The 14,815-nt window shown below is 50.5% G+C and overlaps 1 protein-coding gene across 1 annotated transcript in view; it reads left to right on the plus strand.

The window, feature by feature from the left end:
- Nucleotides 1–14,815, plus strand: part of ITGB5 (integrin subunit beta 5) — a 51,661-nt gene that overhangs the window by 17,525 nt on the left and 19,321 nt on the right. The window contains exons 6-8 of the mRNA XM_035896310.1: nucleotides 275–349; nucleotides 4,156–4,290; nucleotides 8,680–9,109. Coding sequence (XP_035752203.1) covers nucleotides 275–349; nucleotides 4,156–4,290; nucleotides 8,680–9,109 — 640 coding nt within the window. The remainder of the gene's footprint in view (nucleotides 1–274; nucleotides 350–4,155; nucleotides 4,291–8,679; nucleotides 9,110–14,815) is intronic.

Raw genomic sequence — 14,815 nt, forward strand, 5'->3', positions numbered from 1 at the left:
ACGGTGGCTGGGTCTCGCCCCCTCCGGCAGCAGACCCAGGTCCGTTAGTGCCTGTCCCACGGCCACGAGCTTTGTTTAGCGTTTGGCGTGCCGCGTTAGCAATGCTTTGCTTTCAAAGACTCAACGTTAATGGGAGCCAAGCCATACCACATACACCACCAGGCGATGGGGCAGGGTGCGTGGCCAGTGTGCCTGGCATGGAGTCGGTCCCTCCTCACCCTCTGCTTTCCCCTCTGCGTCTCAGCATTCTCTTTCATTTTTTGTTTTGTTTAAGAACTTTACTGCCTTGATTCCTGGGACAACAGTGGAGATTTTGCACAAAGACTCCAAGAATATTCGGAGCTGGGGCGCCCGCCCTGGGGAGGGAAACGAGAGGTGTGAGGTGGAGAAGGAGCACAGGGATGCCCAAGGGAGCCTGTGGCACAGCAGAGATGTTATCCCACATGTGCAGAATTACCCTCAAAATACAGCCCCAATCTCAAACAGTTCTCTCTCAGAGCACCCTACCAGTGGGTAAAATAAATTATTTCTTTGCTGTCTGATATTAAGAGGCCTCCCAAGGATGTGGCTGACCTCTGGCTAAGGTTGCATCCTTGTGTTGGTCTCCATGCAGCCCAAGTTGGTCCTCAGCAACCCGTGCCTCTTGGGTTGCAAAGGAGCCCTGCCTACGTGGCATGGCCAGTGCAGCCTGCCCTGCCGTGCCAGGGCCCATAGAGAACAGCAAGGGACCTGCAGTTTTACTGCTGACCTGATGTTGTCCATCTCCATGGAGATCAGGGGAGCAGATCAATTAGAAGCAGCTAAATTGCACATTCGTTGGGCAATTAGCTGTCAACATTGCTCTTGACTTCTCCCTGAATTGTTATGGGTCGGCTCTTCATACTCCTGGAAGGATATTGCTGTTCAGGTTCTGGGCATGGAGGTCTGACCCTGTAATGGGTCAGCCTTCAGGTAGGGTTCCTCATGCATGGGACTTGTGAACACAGCTTTCGACGGCCGCCAACCCTTCTTCTTGGTACTATGCTCATTAGGGCAAGGGAGTGAGGAAGGACTTTTTTGGAGGAGTTTACACATCCAGAGGTCATGCAGGATTGTGCTGTGACGTTCATTGACCTGTAACGTTCATCTTTCCTTCCCCCACAGCTCTCTGCAGTTAAAGCAGCATTTGGTTATGCCCTTGGGAAGAGGGCTTCCCAAAACTTCAGCCTCTGAGGAAAGGCAATGAGCAGCTAATGCTGCTAATGAGGCCCTGGAGATACTGCAAAACAAAAGCCCAGTTGTCCCAGTTTGTCCTCTTGAGGAAGGAGGGTCTTGTGGCTAAGAAGCTTGGCTGGGGAGAAGGAAATGAACATTTACTCCACGTTGGCTTTGCATGTGGTCTCAGCATTGCAGCATGAAAACTTCTCTTTGCCTCAGTTTCCCAGCTGTAACATGCATCCATGCCTCCGTTTCACCACCCCCCAAGCCTTTGCTGATAGATATAAGCTGATGAAAGCTGCCAGGGGTCTGATGCCCCCACCCCTGCTCCCTCCGTCTCGAAACCACCAGGATACTGAGACCAAGGTGCCCCACAGAAGGAGCAGCGCGGGATGAACTGTTGCTGAGACCGGGGCTGGTTTCTTGCCCATTCAGCTGGGTGGTGGGTGCAGGCTGGGACCCCTGGGCATGCTGCCAGGAGGTGGCGGCTGCTGCCTGTGCTGTGGGCAGCCTGGGGCCACGGGAAGCCTGGTGCCCGCCCAGCACGTCTCCTCTCAGTAGCTTTGTTTTTTCCTGAAATGAAGGAGGAAATTCCCAATGAGGGAGAAGGCTAAAATTTCTCTTTCCCAAGCGGGAATGACCCTTTTTTTATTCCTCACAGAAAGGAAACTCTGAGCCTGGAGAAAGCCTTCATCTGCACCAGGGACCATCTTCTCCTGCGAGGTGGCAGTGGCTGGTGCCCTGGGCCCAGGCTCAAACTCTCCCCCCTCAGTGCTTTGGCCATCTCTGGTCCCCTCTCATCTGCTTCCCTCCCCCGATCCAAACATCAGACTTGCTCAGGGTTTGTGTTACCCCTGATATCCCTTTCCCCCATCTCATCATCTTCTGTCTCCCTTTTTCCTCTGCCCCAATGTGCTGTCACCCCTCCCTCAGCCACAAGGGCGTGAAACAAAAGAGAACAGGAACAGCTTTTTTCCTCTGTCCTCACTAAGAAAAAAACCCTTTTCCCCCAGAACTCACCACGCCTGGAAGATGGAGCTGGAGAGGCTCCTGGGGGGTGTCCCCGGGCTGGTGTGGTGAGGGGGCATCTCAGCCTGGGCACACAGGCTGGGTTTGGACCAAAGGGAGCAAGCGGGATGCTGGCTTAAAACTGCTTTCCTAAACCCAGTCCAGGGTTTAGGAAAGCAGGTCTCGGATGTGTTTCTCATTACACCACCGATGGGTTTCCCATGGCAGGCGGCAGGTGGCCTTCACATCAGTCATCCCTGCCTGTTCAGGATTTCCTTGTTTTTGCACTGAAACTTTTGAATTTCCCCTGGGCTATAGCAGACAGCTTTATTTTAAGCAGACATATAGTTACATCTCAGGAACAGGTCCTTCTTCTAGGTCTCTCCAGCATCCTCTCTTCACCCCTGAAGGTTCAGAAGGCCTGGGGGCCACCAAGAGCACAGCAGCAAAATCCCGCAGTCACCCTTAGCGGTGGCTGCGGTGCTGCGAGAAGGTATTGCTGTGTAACGGTGCAAGGTGGCTAACAATAATAGCATTACAGTTAAGCTAATAGCATTACTATATAGGGCTAACAAGAAACCTTGGCATCTGTATAATAACATAGGGAGAGCCCTTGCAAGGTCATAGCAAGGTCTGGCCTGGTGTCCTGTCTTCCACTGTGCCCCAGGTGAGATGTTCTGGGCAGGAAGGTGGGAGAGCGTATCAGCGTGACAACTAATTTCTGTGGGATAATTCTGGGCAGAGCAGCATGTTCAGCTTTACCGGCATGTGTGGTGTTCATCCTGCAGGCAATGGATGCTTTGTATGGTCCAAATTGCCACCGCATGAATGGCTCCTCCATTACAGCAGAGAGATGGGAAATTATTCCTTTTTTTTTCCTCAACAGCTGTTTAGATTGACCTGGCCAAAACTCGTTTATTTCCTGCCCATCTTCAAAAGCATTAGCTCTTTGCTGGTGTGTGAACCCTGGTTTTGTTATCATATGGACTTGCAGAAGGTCTGAATTAGCACTCTTCCTTAATCTGGCCACTTTGGTGAGGGTTGGGGGCAAGGGGAAGAGGGATGGAGCTTCAAGCTGGCTTTGGAAAATAAATTCATTTGTACAAAAAGCTCCATTTTGAAAACCTTTGTCTTTTTTGGATACCACTCCTAAAAAAATCAGTTCCAGCCATTGGAAGAATGAAACAAAACAACCTCATTCCAAATTAATTCTTATGAACTTCATTTTGTTTTGACTTAAAAAGTCTGTGTATGCAGCAGGGCAGAGAGATGAGAAGCAGAAGAAAGGGGGTAGGAGCATACCAAAACCTCACTGATGGAAAATGTTTTTCACTTTGAAAAGTTTCTCAAGGAGATTTTTTCATTTATTTTTTTCCCATGGTGGTGTTTCCAGCTGATGCGTCCGAAAGGGTACTTGTTGTTTGGCATTTTCTCCAAAGAGGGAAAATACATTTTTCTGACCAGTTGGGTGAAATCAAGAAAGCAGGACAGAGTTAGTGCAGTTTCACACCTTCCCTGTGCAGGATGATGGGTGTCACAGGACAACTGCCAGTGGAGAATCAGGCTTTGCACTTCGCTAAGGGGCTGGTTTGGGGGAGGAGGAGGTGCAGATGTGCGCACGGGGCTCTGACCTTCAGCTCAGAGATGCTCGATTTGCAGTCAAGAATGTTTTCTTGTGCATCCATATCTTTTCAGTGCTGGCTACCGTGGTCATCACATCTGTCCTAGAGGGCATAATGCAGGGGCTGTAGGCAGCTCCCTGTGACTCTAGTTAGGCTCATCAGAAGTCTCCTGAGCTGGTTAAATCAAACCCAAATGTCAATGTGTGTGCATGGGTATTTTTTTTTCATGCAGTTGCAGTGATGTCCTAGCTGCCCTCTGGAAACATCAGGAGGTGGGTGGGTTTCTTCTTTGGGAACCTGATGGTTTGCTTTCCTTTTGTGTTTCTAGAGTATTCGGTCCAAGGTGGAGCTCACGGTCTGGGACAGCCCTGAGGACATTGGCTTGACCTTCACTGCCACCTGCCAGGATGGATTGTCCTATCCTGGGCTCAGGAAGTGTGGGGATCTCAAAATAGGAGATACGGTGAGTCTGCCATGCTGTCCGTCCCCTCGAAAGGCTGTTTCATGCCCCATGCAGCTGCTTACCTCTCTGGTCCTGGGCAATAAAATATGGCTTTGCTTATCTTCCTCTGCTCTCCTCTTGCTGTGCCACGTTAATATAGAAACAGCCCAAGGTCAGCTATGAGGAAAGACAGGATACAGACGTCTTGCCTACAGCACCTTGAGCCAAAAGGTCTTGATCAGGCAGCAGGATGCAATAGTCAAGAATGGGCTTTTTTTTTCCTGTAATCCCAGATGTTCACGTCACGCTCTCACCAGTGAAATTTTTATTGCCACAATCTGCTGGTCTTTTCCTGGTCCGTTAAATATTCAAGGTTTTCTTGTTACTGTTTTGAGAATCCTGGCTTGTATTAACATCCTGGCTTGTATCAAGAATAGCACAGCCAGCAGGAGCAGGGCAGTGACCGTGCCCCTGTACTCAGCACTGGTGAGGCTGCACCTCAAATACTGGGTTCAGTTTTGGGCCCCTCACTCCAAGAAGGGCATAGAGGGGCTGGAGTGTGTCCAGAGGAGGGCAATGAAGCTGGTGAGGGGTCTGGAGCACAAAGCTGACAGGGAGAGCTGAGGGAAATGGGGTTGTTTAGCCTGGAGAAGAGGAGGCTGAGGGGAGACCTTATTGCCCTCTACAACTGCCTGACAGGAGGCTGTAGTGAGGTGGGGGTCAGTCTCTTCTGCCAAGTAACAAGCAATGGGATGAGAGGAAATGGCCTCAAGTTGGCTCAGGGAAGGTTTAGATCAGATATTAAGAAAAGTTTCTTCACTGAAGGGATTGTCAAGCATTGGAACGGGCTGCCCAGGGAAGTGGGTGAGTCCCCATCCCTGGCGCTTATGGACATGGTTTAGTGGTGGGATGGCAGTGTTAGGTTAACAGTTGGACTTGATGATCTTAAAGGTCTTTTCCAACCTAAACAATTCTATGATTCTAATCTAAACCTGTCTTTCCCAGAGTGACGAGGTCATGGTTAACTTCAGAGGTATTGCAAAAAAAGGCAGGGTGCTCAGAAAGGCAGCAACCCTCCTCTCCTGTGTTCAGTTCCTAGGGTTATTGGATGGCAGAACAGACTAAAAATACAGTTTGCCCCTTGACGTTAACAGTATACACGGCATAATCCATCCTGTGCTTTTTTATACAAAACCAGAGAAGTTAAGCTTTGCTTATTAAAATTTAATATTCATATAGATAAATGAGTTGCTGGGCTGCAGGGCTGGGGCAGGAGGGCTCAGACCAGCGAGGAACCCCCTTCCCTTCTCTGGGCTTTTGCTGTCTGCGAGGACGTGGCCGTGTGTTCGTTAGCAGCCTGATTGCCTTATTTGAGAAGAATGGCTCTGCAAACATACCAGAGCTCTAAGCACTGAGGCATATAAAAATAGTTTGAAAGAGTCAACAGTAGCTGGATTTTTACCCTGCCAAGTAAGGATCATGCAAAGTGTTAAAAAGGGAGGTGGCCTCAGCTTTTTTAGCTGAGTTTAGTGGATCTCCCATCAGTGGGTAAAATCAATTCCCGGAGCATTGCCATGTGAGGCACCTGCCCTCCGTGTTCCCACAGCAAGTCCTGAGCCCCCGAGGTAGCAGGGTTAATCTGGTGGTTGATCTGGGCCCCTGGCTTTGGCACGAGCAGGGGGATCACTCAAGCTTGAGAATCCTGGCTTGTATTAACATCCTGGCTTGTATCAAGAATAGCACAGCCAGCAGGAGCAGGGCAGTGACCGTGCCCCTGTACTCAGCACTGGTGAGGCTGCACCTCAAATACTGGGTTCAGTTTTGGGCCCCTCACTCCAAGAAGGGCATAGAGGGGCTGGAGTGTGTCCAGAGGAGGGCAATGAAGCTGGTGAGGGGTCTGGAGCACAAAGCTGACAGGGAGAGCTGAGGGAAATGGGGTTGTTTAGCCTGGAGAAGAGGAGGCTGAGGGGAGACCTTATTGCCCTCTACAACTGCCTGACAGGAGGCTGTAGTGAGGTGGGGGTCAGTCTCTTCTGCCAAGTAACAAGCAATGGGATGAGAGGAAATGGCCTCAAGTTGGCTCAGGGAAGGTTTAGATCAGATATTAAGAAAAGTTTCTTCACTGAAGGGATTGTCAAGCATTGGAACGGGCTGCCCAGGGAAGTGGTTGAGTCCCCATCCAAACCTGTCTTTCCCAGAGTGACGAGGTCATGGTTAACTTCAGAGGTATTGCAAAAAAAGGCAGGGTGCTCAGAAAGGCAGCAACCCTCCTCTCCTGTGTTCAGTTCCTAGGGTTATTGGATGGCAGAACAGACTAAAAATACAGTTTGCCCCTTGACGTTAACAGTATACACGGCATAATCCATCCTGTGCTTTTTTATACAAAACCAGAGAAGTTAAGCTTTGCTTATTAAAATTTAATATTCATATAGATAAATGAGTTGCTGGGCTGCAGGGCTGGGGCAGGAGGGCTCAGACCAGCGAGGAACCCCCTTCCCTTCTCTGGGCTTTTGCTGTCCGCGAGGACGTGGCCGTGTGTTCGTTAGCAGCCTGATTGCCTTATTTGAGAAGAATGGCTCTGCAAACATACCAGAGCTCTAAGCACTGAGGCATATAAAAATAGTTTGAAAGAGTCAACAGTAGCTGGATTTTTACCCTGCCAAGTAAGGATCATGCAAAGTGTTAAAAAGGGAGGTGGCCTCAGCTTTTTTAGCTGAGTTTAGTGGATCTCCCATCAGTGGGTAAAATCAATTCCCGGAGCATTGCCATGTGAGGCACCTGCCCTCCGTGTTCCCACAGCAAGTCCTGAGCCCCCGAGGTAGCAGGGTTAATCTGGTGGTTGATCTGGGCCCCTGGCTTTGGCACGAGCAGGGGGATCACTCCAGCCACTGCGGCTCCTGCCATAACAGGGTTTGACAGCGGGTGCGTATGTGCCTGTACCCACAGAGGCTGATGGTGTGAGCGGGAACAAGTGGCTCTCCCGATCTGGATGAATTTGGGGCACATCTGCGCAGGTAGCAGCAGATTTGGGGTGCAGGAGAGAGCCAGCACTGGTACCTCTCCCATTTTTGGTGCACCAGAGCGTTGGGGTGCCTGTACAGGCAGGCATGCCACAGGATCCCAGGGGTCCCATTCCTCCTTCCCCTCCTGGTCAGCTGCTCTCAGCCCCATTACTTCCATGTGGATCAAGATTTGACTCCTGCTAAGAAAGTTTCCCCCAGGAGGATAACACTGGCACTGGATCCTAATCTGCTGGGGTTTAGTCCTGGGGGCATGGGTGTCAGCGGGTGAAAGGGAGCAGGATTACCCTGATCCCCTTAGCTTGCTTTCTGATCTCCTTCTCCTCTGTAATTTGAGCTCGTTGCCTAATTGCTTCAGGCCTTGGGAATGGGAGGAGGTCAAGGGAGGCTTCATGGGGTGCAGCTCTCCCAGCTGGAGGTGGCTCTGCGCCACCATCCATCCACATGTCACCCACTGGCAAGTGGGATTGCACAGGCAGTGAGAGCTTGAGGTGACCCCAAATGCCTCCAGAGAAAAATCATTCCCTCCTGATGCCTAGGAAAAGGGCTCATTTCCTTGGAATGAGGTTAATCCTTTTTGCTAACCAGCAGCTCCAGGCAGCGCTGGCTGGCCCGAGACGCCCACCAAACAGCAGGATTAAATCAGGGGTCAAGCAAGCGGCCGTAGGATGGTCTTGGTTTTCCCAAGGAGAAAATCCCTGACACTGGATTGTAGCAACAGAAAATGAGTAGGGGGGTCATATATAACCATGTAATGATGCATAACCCTTCTGAAGCCAGTCTTAACAGAAGCATTGACCAGAAATGGGCCATTAGCAGCATGCCGAAAGCTTGGGGCTGGCTGTGCGACTGGTGCATATCTCTGTGTGCAGATCAGGATTCCCATAAAACCTTCTAAATCCATGATCCTGTAGGCACCTCGGGCCCTTGTGCTGTGTTGGTTAGGGCCTTGCTAGTGCTTGGTTTCAACAGAGTTTATTATTTTTAATAGCATGAGAACCGGGCTATTTGCCTGATTTTTGCCTGGTTATTTCATGGGAATAGGCGGGCTCCTTCCTGCTTCACAGAAACCAGTGGACCCTGATGTGGAACACTACTGCTGATGGCTGACAGTAAAGAGTTTTAAAACGTTAAGGATGCCAAACGCCTCGTGGGACTGGCAGATGCTGGTGCATTGAGCTGCGGGTGCCCTCACTAGACATGCAATTGCTTTGGGGGTTTTTTGGGAGCGAAGCTTGACGTGCTGAGCATGGTCCTACTCTGAGGAGTTGCTCCATGGCTTTTCTTTGTGACATTTGCCCTTCCCTCCTGCTTCCCTTCCCGGGACACCCTTGACAGCTGTTTTGAGGCCGTGTGTGTTAACTTACATCTCAACCTACCCCCCGCCCAGGTTTCCTTCGAGGTGGCCGTGGAGGCGCGGAGCTGCCCCACTGAGGACACCTCCCATGCCTTCACCATCAAGCCCGCTGGTTTTCGGGACACGCTGGAGGTGGCAGTGACCTACAACTGCCTCTGCGGGTGCACCGGCCCTGCCGCGCCGGCCAGCGGCAAGTGCAGCGGCAACGGGACCTATGCCTGCGGGCTGTGCGAGTGCGACGCTGGCTACCTGGGGGCCCGGTGCGAGTGCGAGGAGGGTGCCAGCGGGGACATGCACCACGCCATGTGCCGGGAGGCGGAGGGCAAACCCCTCTGCAGCGGGAGAGGGGAGTGCAGCTGCAACCAGTGCCTCTGCTACGAGAGCGAGTTCGGAAACATCTACGGGCCCTTCTGCGAGTGCGACGACTTCTCCTGCGCCAGGTACAAGGGAGTCCTCTGTTCAGGTACGAGCCTTTCCTCCCTTGCACCCTCTGCTTCGCGGGGATGGGGAAACTGCCCCAAAACGGGGAAGGCAGCTGGGCTGGTGTGTACAGGGTGTGCGAGGGGCTGCGCCTGCCCCACCCACCGAAATCTGCCCTGTTTCCAGAGGGATCTGCGCTCCCTTTCTTTTCCTTATGAAACGAGGAGGCAGAGGTTTAAGTGCATCCACACTAACGAGCAAAAAGGGCGTTAACCCCACCAGAACTGAGTTTCCAGCATTCGAGTGAAAGGCTCTTTCCTGGCAGGCTTCTCCTCTGCCCAAGTCCCGCGGAGATGAGCAGAGTTGGCTTTGGTGTTGTTATTTTGAAGTAACCATGCACATCTCTTGCACACTGGAGTATATCTCTAGGAAAGAGCACAGGCTTGAATCTGCTGAAGCTTTTTGGTGTCTTCTTAAGGTTGGATTTCTTCTACGCGTGCCATCCTTCCTTGCGTAGGTAGAAACAACCTTTTTTTTAAAGATGAAGCATTTGAAGTAATCCCCTGGTGCAGTGCAGGTGAAAGGAAAGGTTGTGTTTCGGTTTGTTGCTTATTAGAGAAAATCTGCGTTGAAGATTCCTAAAGGTATTTTACGTATAGATTTTTCTGCCCACTGAGAAAACAAATAATTCACTGGGAATGATGTAGCCAGTCAGCTCTGCTTAGCAAAGGCAGAGGAGTTATTTAGCTGTGTTTGCTAAAATGGCTTTAATTCTTTGTCAGTCTGAGGTCACATAATTTACCTTGCATGTAATTGCCTGGATTAGCCCTCGGACATAATTCCCTCAGTTGGAGCTTGGCAAAAGGTTATTTTTTAAAACCTGCCTGCTTTCAAGCAAGTAAAATATTTCCTTAACTGAAAATCTTGGACGAAATTTCCAAAACGAGTGTAAGCTTGGAAAAACAGCTATTTTTCACATTTTCTCCGGGGAAGCGGTGAGTTTTTTCCCTGCTGTTTATCTTGCCCTGCAGGTTTTTGAGCTGGGCAGTGAGTGATGGGACACCTTTCGTTTGCAAGTTTCTGGCTGTGTGAGATGATCATGTTGTTAGGCAGGCTGAGGATGTTCGTGCTCATTTTCCCATAGCCTGGCTAGTGATGCTTTGGCGCTGCTGGAGGTGGGGCAGGTGATAACCCAGTTTTTGGCATTGCCCTGGGGCTCCTTGTTGCAGGGCAGTGAGAAAGGCAGGTGCCACCTCCCACAGCGCCTCTCCTGGGCCAGGGGGGTTGGAGCTCTCCCTGCTGATGCAGGAGTGGAAAGAGGGATGAGCAAGCAGGAAAAAAAGGTGTATTTGAAGGCAGATGGGGGAAGAAATAAACTCAACTGTGAAATAATGGAGAGCAACACTGCCTGGGCGTTCTCCATATGACCATATGGCTTTGGTAGCATCTTCCCTCCCAGGAGTATATTTAATAGCAAGCAGGGCAGTGATGCTAAAGAGAGGCTGGAAGTTACTGGTGCAGTGGTTGGTATTGCGAGAGGAGGACATCCCTTTACTGGGATTTCCATTTCATCAGGAGAGCCAGAGTTCTGTTGCTCCACAGGCAAACAAGCTGTGTGTCTTCTGTTGCATCTGCTTTCTTCTGTCCCTGGGGAGGGCTTCTGGTGCTGGGAAGAGCAGTATAGCTGGTTTGGGATTTGCCAGAGTTTTGAAAAGTCATTTAAAAGTCCTTTTCATAGGTGTGAAAGAAAACAAAGGGTAGGCTGAGGCCAAGTGGCCTCTTCGCTCCAGAGGTGGGATGGAGTCTGGCATGGCTGCGTGGGGTGGTGCTTCCTATGCCTCCTGGAATTTCTATTGCTGTTCGTTTGTCAACTTTTTTTCTTTTTTTTTTTAAATTCCAGCAGTTAGGATGCTAAATCTGAGCAAGCGCCATGCCAATGACATAACATTTTGGAGGTGATTTTTGTCAGCCCAAGAGGCTTGAGGCTTCTCCAGCCCACCAAAAGTGTCTGAGCTTGCACAGCAGGGCTGTGCCCAAAACTGCCCCTAACAAACAGCCCTCTGCCACACAAGCATCTCTGGTGGCTTCCAGCAGACACGTGCTCTCTCCTCCCTACAAATAGGGCCTTCTTTCAAAAGACTGTGTTTAGCTCGGCACTGAATGTCTTGGTCCGCCAGCACATGTAGACTTAGCAGACATGGTAATTTGGGTCATGCCTTGGGTGCAAGATGTCGCCCGGGGTGGTTGCATCCAGTTGCTGCTTTTGTTTCTGCAAGAGGAAGAAATGACACCCTGCCCCCCCTCTGTCTTCTCCTGGGCACACCGTCTGTCCCTGAAAGGCTCCGGCACCCTGGTGCCTGCCACTCTTGCAGGCTGAATCCCATTGTGAGGGGAGACCAACAAGTTTTAATGAATGCAGAAGCCAAAAAAGCAGCGTGCAGGGAGCTGTTGTTTTGCTGCAGATCATTGCTGTGTCCTTCCTTGCTTGGGAATTGCTTGGCTTGGACCCGTGAGGGGAATTCATCACTGTTGTCAAGGGCTATTTTTATACTGTATGAATTTTCTGGTAGTGTAGAAGGCACTTAGAGCCTCTCAGTGCATTTCCAATGACTGTTTTTTGAACAGCATTTTCACCCCAAAGGAACCCAACCTCAGTTTTAGCACATGCGCTGTGCTGTCCCCTGTTAAATGCATTTACGTCTTGAACAAGATGGGATCATGAACCTCTGAGCGCCCATCCTGGCCACAGCAGGCAGGAGAGCAGCCAGTCCAACCCAACCTGAGCTCCGGGGGAGCAAGCAGGGTTTTCCAAGCTGAGAGGTAAAACTCCACACATGCCATCTGCTTTGCATGTACGTGGCTGTGCTTTTTGCATGCCTCAGCTGAGAGGCACCATGAGCCTGTCACCAGCCAGCCTGGGGATTTCATCCTTTTACGATCCAGTGTCCTGGCTGAGTCACAACCACAACGCAGAGCTGGGCAGCAGATTGCACTCAGACAACCCACATTGCCGGCAAAAGCCACAGCAGCTTTGAAATACTCTGAAATAAACTTTGCACTTCTTGTTTCACGCTACTCGGTCCTTTGGCCAGCAAAAGCGTTTTCATTCCTGGGTCCCTTTATAAATACTGGCACCTCATTTTGTCAGGGTTTGAGAGGAGAGATGACCGCAAACAGTACTTGTATGGATCCTGTCCTTTCGTGGCCCCCCATGAAGCAGATTTTGGGTGGGAGACAATCTGAAGGAGAAGCAAGAATTTGATTGCTGTTAGTGGGAGGTTTAAGGTGCCTCCTGCATCTGTGAGGCAGGCGGGAAAAGGAGTCATTTATAACATGTCATAAATGTTGCTTCAAGTTGCACCCAACCCTTAGTCAATGCCACTTAGTCACTAGTAAGTGGCATTTGTTCTGCTGCTCCCCAAGCCCGGTTAACAGGTCCACAGTGGCTGTTTCAAACCATTAATCCAGCTTTTGGAAGGGCCATAGGGATGGCTTGCAGAAGCGCTCTGTTTCTCCAAAAGAGATGGAACCGGGTTATCCACGGCATCATGCTCCGGCAAAGCAGGCAGTCGCCTCCCAAAGCCTTGAAACGCTTTGCTCCCAGTTTTTCTCTGGATGGAGAAGTTGCCCTGTTGCATTCAGACCTTTGGCTTTGACATGTGGGTGGCTGCGGGCGAGGGGAAGAGAGCCCTCCGGCAGCCTGCCCTCCCTCCTGCCTGCAGCCGGGCTGGGGAAGGGGCAGCTTGGCTGTGCCGCCCAGCAGCTTTTGAACCCCTTGGCTGCCTGCCAGGCAGTTTGACAAAGGAGGAAACATCTCGGCGCTAATTGCATTCCTGAAGGTCCCATAAAACTAGGTGGCAAGAGGGAGGAGAGGCCCCGGGTGAGGGCGTCACACATTTGCTTCTAATGAAGAGGGTCTGGCTCGCAGGAGGCCAAGCTTCATTAGTTTCAGTGCTGCAGACTTGCTGCTTTTTTTTTTTTTTTTGAGAGGGGGATGCAGAGTAGTACGGCATAGTTTTTACTTTGGTGTCTCTAGAGGAATTTCCCCTTAACCATCACCGGCGTTACCCGGCTCCCCATGTGGGTGTCATTTGTGCACTCTTCAGCCCAGGACTGCGGTTGTGCACAAGAACATCATTACCAAGGAGTAAGTAAAGAGCACGCCATGTTGCAAGCCATGTCTCCCCCTAAAACACAAAGGATCTCACCCCGAAAATCCATACTGCCCCAGCAACACACAGACAGCTGATGTTGGTGCAGATTCGTGAGATCAGGCCTTTTGTGGTTTCTCTTCTCCATTTTTTTTTTTTAATTAGACAGTAAATCAGATTTATAAATACTTTGCAATTGTAAATCAAGCCCTGCAACTTCTCTCTAGCTCTTAAGCAGCTGAGAGCATCTTAACTGGTTAAGGTGGCTAAAGATCGTGACTGGCTAAGCACGAGATGGCAATGCCTCGGAGCACAGGAGCCGGCAACTGTTCAGCTTCACTTGCCGATGCAGGGCTTCCAGTGACACAAAAAGCCCAGGTCAGCAACAGCGTATCGGGTGTCAATTTGCAAATACATGCAAGTGCCAGAATCACTTCTGAAGTGGGATTTAGGAAGTGACAGCTCATTGAAAATCCGGGGCTTGTTTTGCAGAGAATAGCCAGGCTGCTGTGCGATGCAGCTCCAGCTGCCCTGCAGAAACCACTTCAAAAACTGCTGAGGACATACAAGTCCTTGGTACTTATTTCTGACTGCTTCCCTTTCTTGGTTTTATTAAATGGGGAAGCACTATGAGGTTTTAGCCCATACTAAGGCCTGGTGAGATAAGGCTTTTTTGTTCTAACGCAACCCCAAATTAGAAATCTCACTCCTGTTGCTGCAATTTGTTTTTGGCATTCCTCATCCCAAGCACCATAAGGGGCGTTTAACATCACAGCCTTTGCAGGAGGTCTGGTGGGACCGTGGCTCCGGTGGGTGCCAGTGGGCATTTTCTGCTTGTGCTATAGAGCCCTGGGCTTTGAGAGCAGCGCTTGGGTTTGATGGCACTGCTGGTATCTCCGCCCCGGGGTTTCTGGTGGGGTCTGTTACCATACAGATCACTGTGCCCATGGACACAACTTGTGGAAATAAATCTTCTTCCACACTTACTTTTGTAGCTATTCTTCCCCTGCCCTGTTGTAGTGCCTGGGTGGAGGATGCTGGTGTGTAGCTGAAGGCTCAGGTGTGAGAAGAAAGGTGATCCAGGTTTAACAAATATTTCTTGTCTTAATTCTCCTCATTCCTAGCGTCTAAGCTTTTACCAGAAGCTACTGTTAAGAAACAAGTGGGTAGTATTTGACTTATTAACTTCCGCGGTGCAGGTGATGGGTTGAGCGTGGTTTGAGGAGGAAGGGGACCTTGCCTGTGCCCACTGCCTGCGGCACTGCCAAGGGCAGGGGGGGTGTTAAGCAAACGTAGCCCCGGCCAGAAGGGAAGAGGGTGGCCTGCGGCAGGAGGAGGATAGGGAACAGAGCCTAAACCACATCTGCAATGTTTTAAGTCATGCCGAGTCTTGTTGTCTTTAGGTTTTTGATTTGGGGCATTTGGGGGGGTTTTACATTTAGTTTGTGTAAAAAGGCGGAATTGGAGCACTACCTAGAAAAGTGGGACCTGAAGGGGAGAGACAAAAGGACCATATAAGACGTGGAAGTTAAAAATAATCCTTTGTTTGTTGCTAAGTGCTTGTGCAGCTGTGAGCCACGCATCTGCGGAGGAGATGT

The sequence above is a fragment of the Egretta garzetta genome, unplaced genomic scaffold (assembly GCF_000687185.1).
Source record: "Egretta garzetta isolate BGI_Z169 unplaced genomic scaffold, ASM68718v1 scaffold326, whole genome shotgun sequence".
In the NCBI taxonomy this organism is placed as follows: domain Eukaryota; kingdom Metazoa; phylum Chordata; class Aves; order Pelecaniformes; family Ardeidae; genus Egretta; species Egretta garzetta.